Source organism: Echinops telfairi, unplaced genomic scaffold, assembly GCF_000313985.2.
Source record: "Echinops telfairi isolate 266 unplaced genomic scaffold, ASM31398v2 ScPeMD7_7436;HRSCAF=8474, whole genome shotgun sequence".
Taxonomy (NCBI): domain Eukaryota; kingdom Metazoa; phylum Chordata; class Mammalia; order Afrosoricida; family Tenrecidae; genus Echinops; species Echinops telfairi.
The window spans coordinates 5,798,916-5,800,444 of record NW_022111336.1 but is presented as its reverse complement, the minus strand read 5'-3'; the positions used below and the strand labels follow the sequence as shown (position 1 = coordinate 5,800,444).

At 37.7% G+C, this 1,529-nt stretch overlaps 1 protein-coding gene across 4 annotated transcripts in view; it reads left to right on the top strand.

The window, feature by feature from the left end:
* Positions 1 to 379: 379 nt before the first annotated feature.
* The window catches only part of DMD (dystrophin), a 2,430,848-nt gene continuing 2,429,698 nt past the window's right edge, over positions 380 to 1,529 (top strand). For all 4 annotated transcript variants that reach the window (XM_045298663.1, XM_045298661.1, XM_045298660.1 and 1 more), the window contains exon 1: positions 380 to 540. In XM_045298663.1, coding sequence (XP_045154598.1) covers positions 510 to 540 — 31 coding nt within the window. In that variant the 5' untranslated portion in view covers positions 380 to 509. The remainder of the gene's footprint in view (positions 541 to 1,529) is intronic.

Sequence of the window (1,529 nt, the reverse complement as noted above, 5' to 3'; positions counted from 1 at the left end):
TCGTGACAGTTTTACACTGTGCAGTTTTTGTCTTGAGAAAGCTTGGACAGCAAGTGCTGTGCCCACTGTGCTATTCTGGTTTGGATCTTCACCAGGATACAGTTGAACATTATTTGAATTCACAGGACTTGCCATGCTGGAAGCACAACCTTATATGTAGTGTCCATGGGCAGTCCTATTATGGGAAACCAACTTGAGAGAAAAGGCGGGTCACTTGCTTCTGCGCAGGTCCTGGAATTTGAAGTATCCAAGGGCCTCTACAGAATCCTGGCATCAGTTACTATGTTGACTCACTTGGTGTTGGGATCACTCACTTTCCCCACATAAGGCTCAGAGCTTAGAGGCAATCACCTTCAGAGAGCAACGGAGAAGGAAGCAGAGTGCTATTGCTTCTAAGGCTGCTGAAGTGTCTTGGTTTCTCATCACTCCTAAGCCTACTGGAGCAATAAAGTTGGGAGAAATTTTTAACAAGATATTTATCTCTGCCCTGATACGTACTTCTTTTCCAAATGCTTTGGTGGGAAGAAGTAGAGGACTGCTGTAAGTACAAAGTACCTAAAAATATCTTTTATTTTGGCTTAACTTTTAGTTTGTGACAAGCTCACTGAAGAGACAAATGAATTTTAAATTAGCATTGTCTGTGAAGGGCACAAATATCTTATATATTATAGATAGATAGATAGATAGATGACTGATAAATAGATAAATAGATAGATAGATAGATCGATAGATAGATAGATAGATAGACAGATGATAGATAGATAGGAAATATGCACCTGTTTTCTTATTAGGAAATCTTTCCAATAGAAATGCAATAGAGTTAAAAAATAGTTCGGTTCTTTTGCTTTGGGTTTTTTGTGGGGGGTTTTTTTGCTGTTATTTTTATTTGGTTGTTTATTTGTTTTACTGTTTCTAAGAGAATCTAGCCCGTCCTTCTTGCCCTAAGAAACTACTAAAGTACTAGAGGATACATCACCAGCTTTGAATATTTGTAACAGATGATTTGGATTGATGTGAAGTGGTTTGGTATCTGAGCTGAGCTATTATCTTGACCATTTGTTGCTTCTGTATTTACAAAGAATTGCCTGTATGGTAGTGACCAGACACAGCTTCTCATGAACTAACGTCTAGATGCAAATGAGCTGGAGTCCTCGAAATTACAGAAAAAGTGTATTTGTCAGAACATGGGAGAAAACATCAAGAAAATGAGTTATAATAAAGAAATTGAGATTGGGGAAATTATTGGTTCACATTGAAATGGAAGCTTCCTACTCATACTGCATTTAATATTGTGAACGTTCTTTTCTATAGCATGTCAGGAGAATTCTTCCAAAGATTGATAGGATCTATAAGGCCTAATGACTAGATACTCTCTTCTTGAAAAAACAGCATAAACGAGGGACTTTCGATCCTATTTTGCAGTAATGTTACCAAAGTCAATTTGTTGTCTCATATCTATCATGACCCAGCTCTCCAGTCAGGATGTTTTTTTAATACAACTTGTGTGTGTGTGTGTGTGTGTGTGTGTG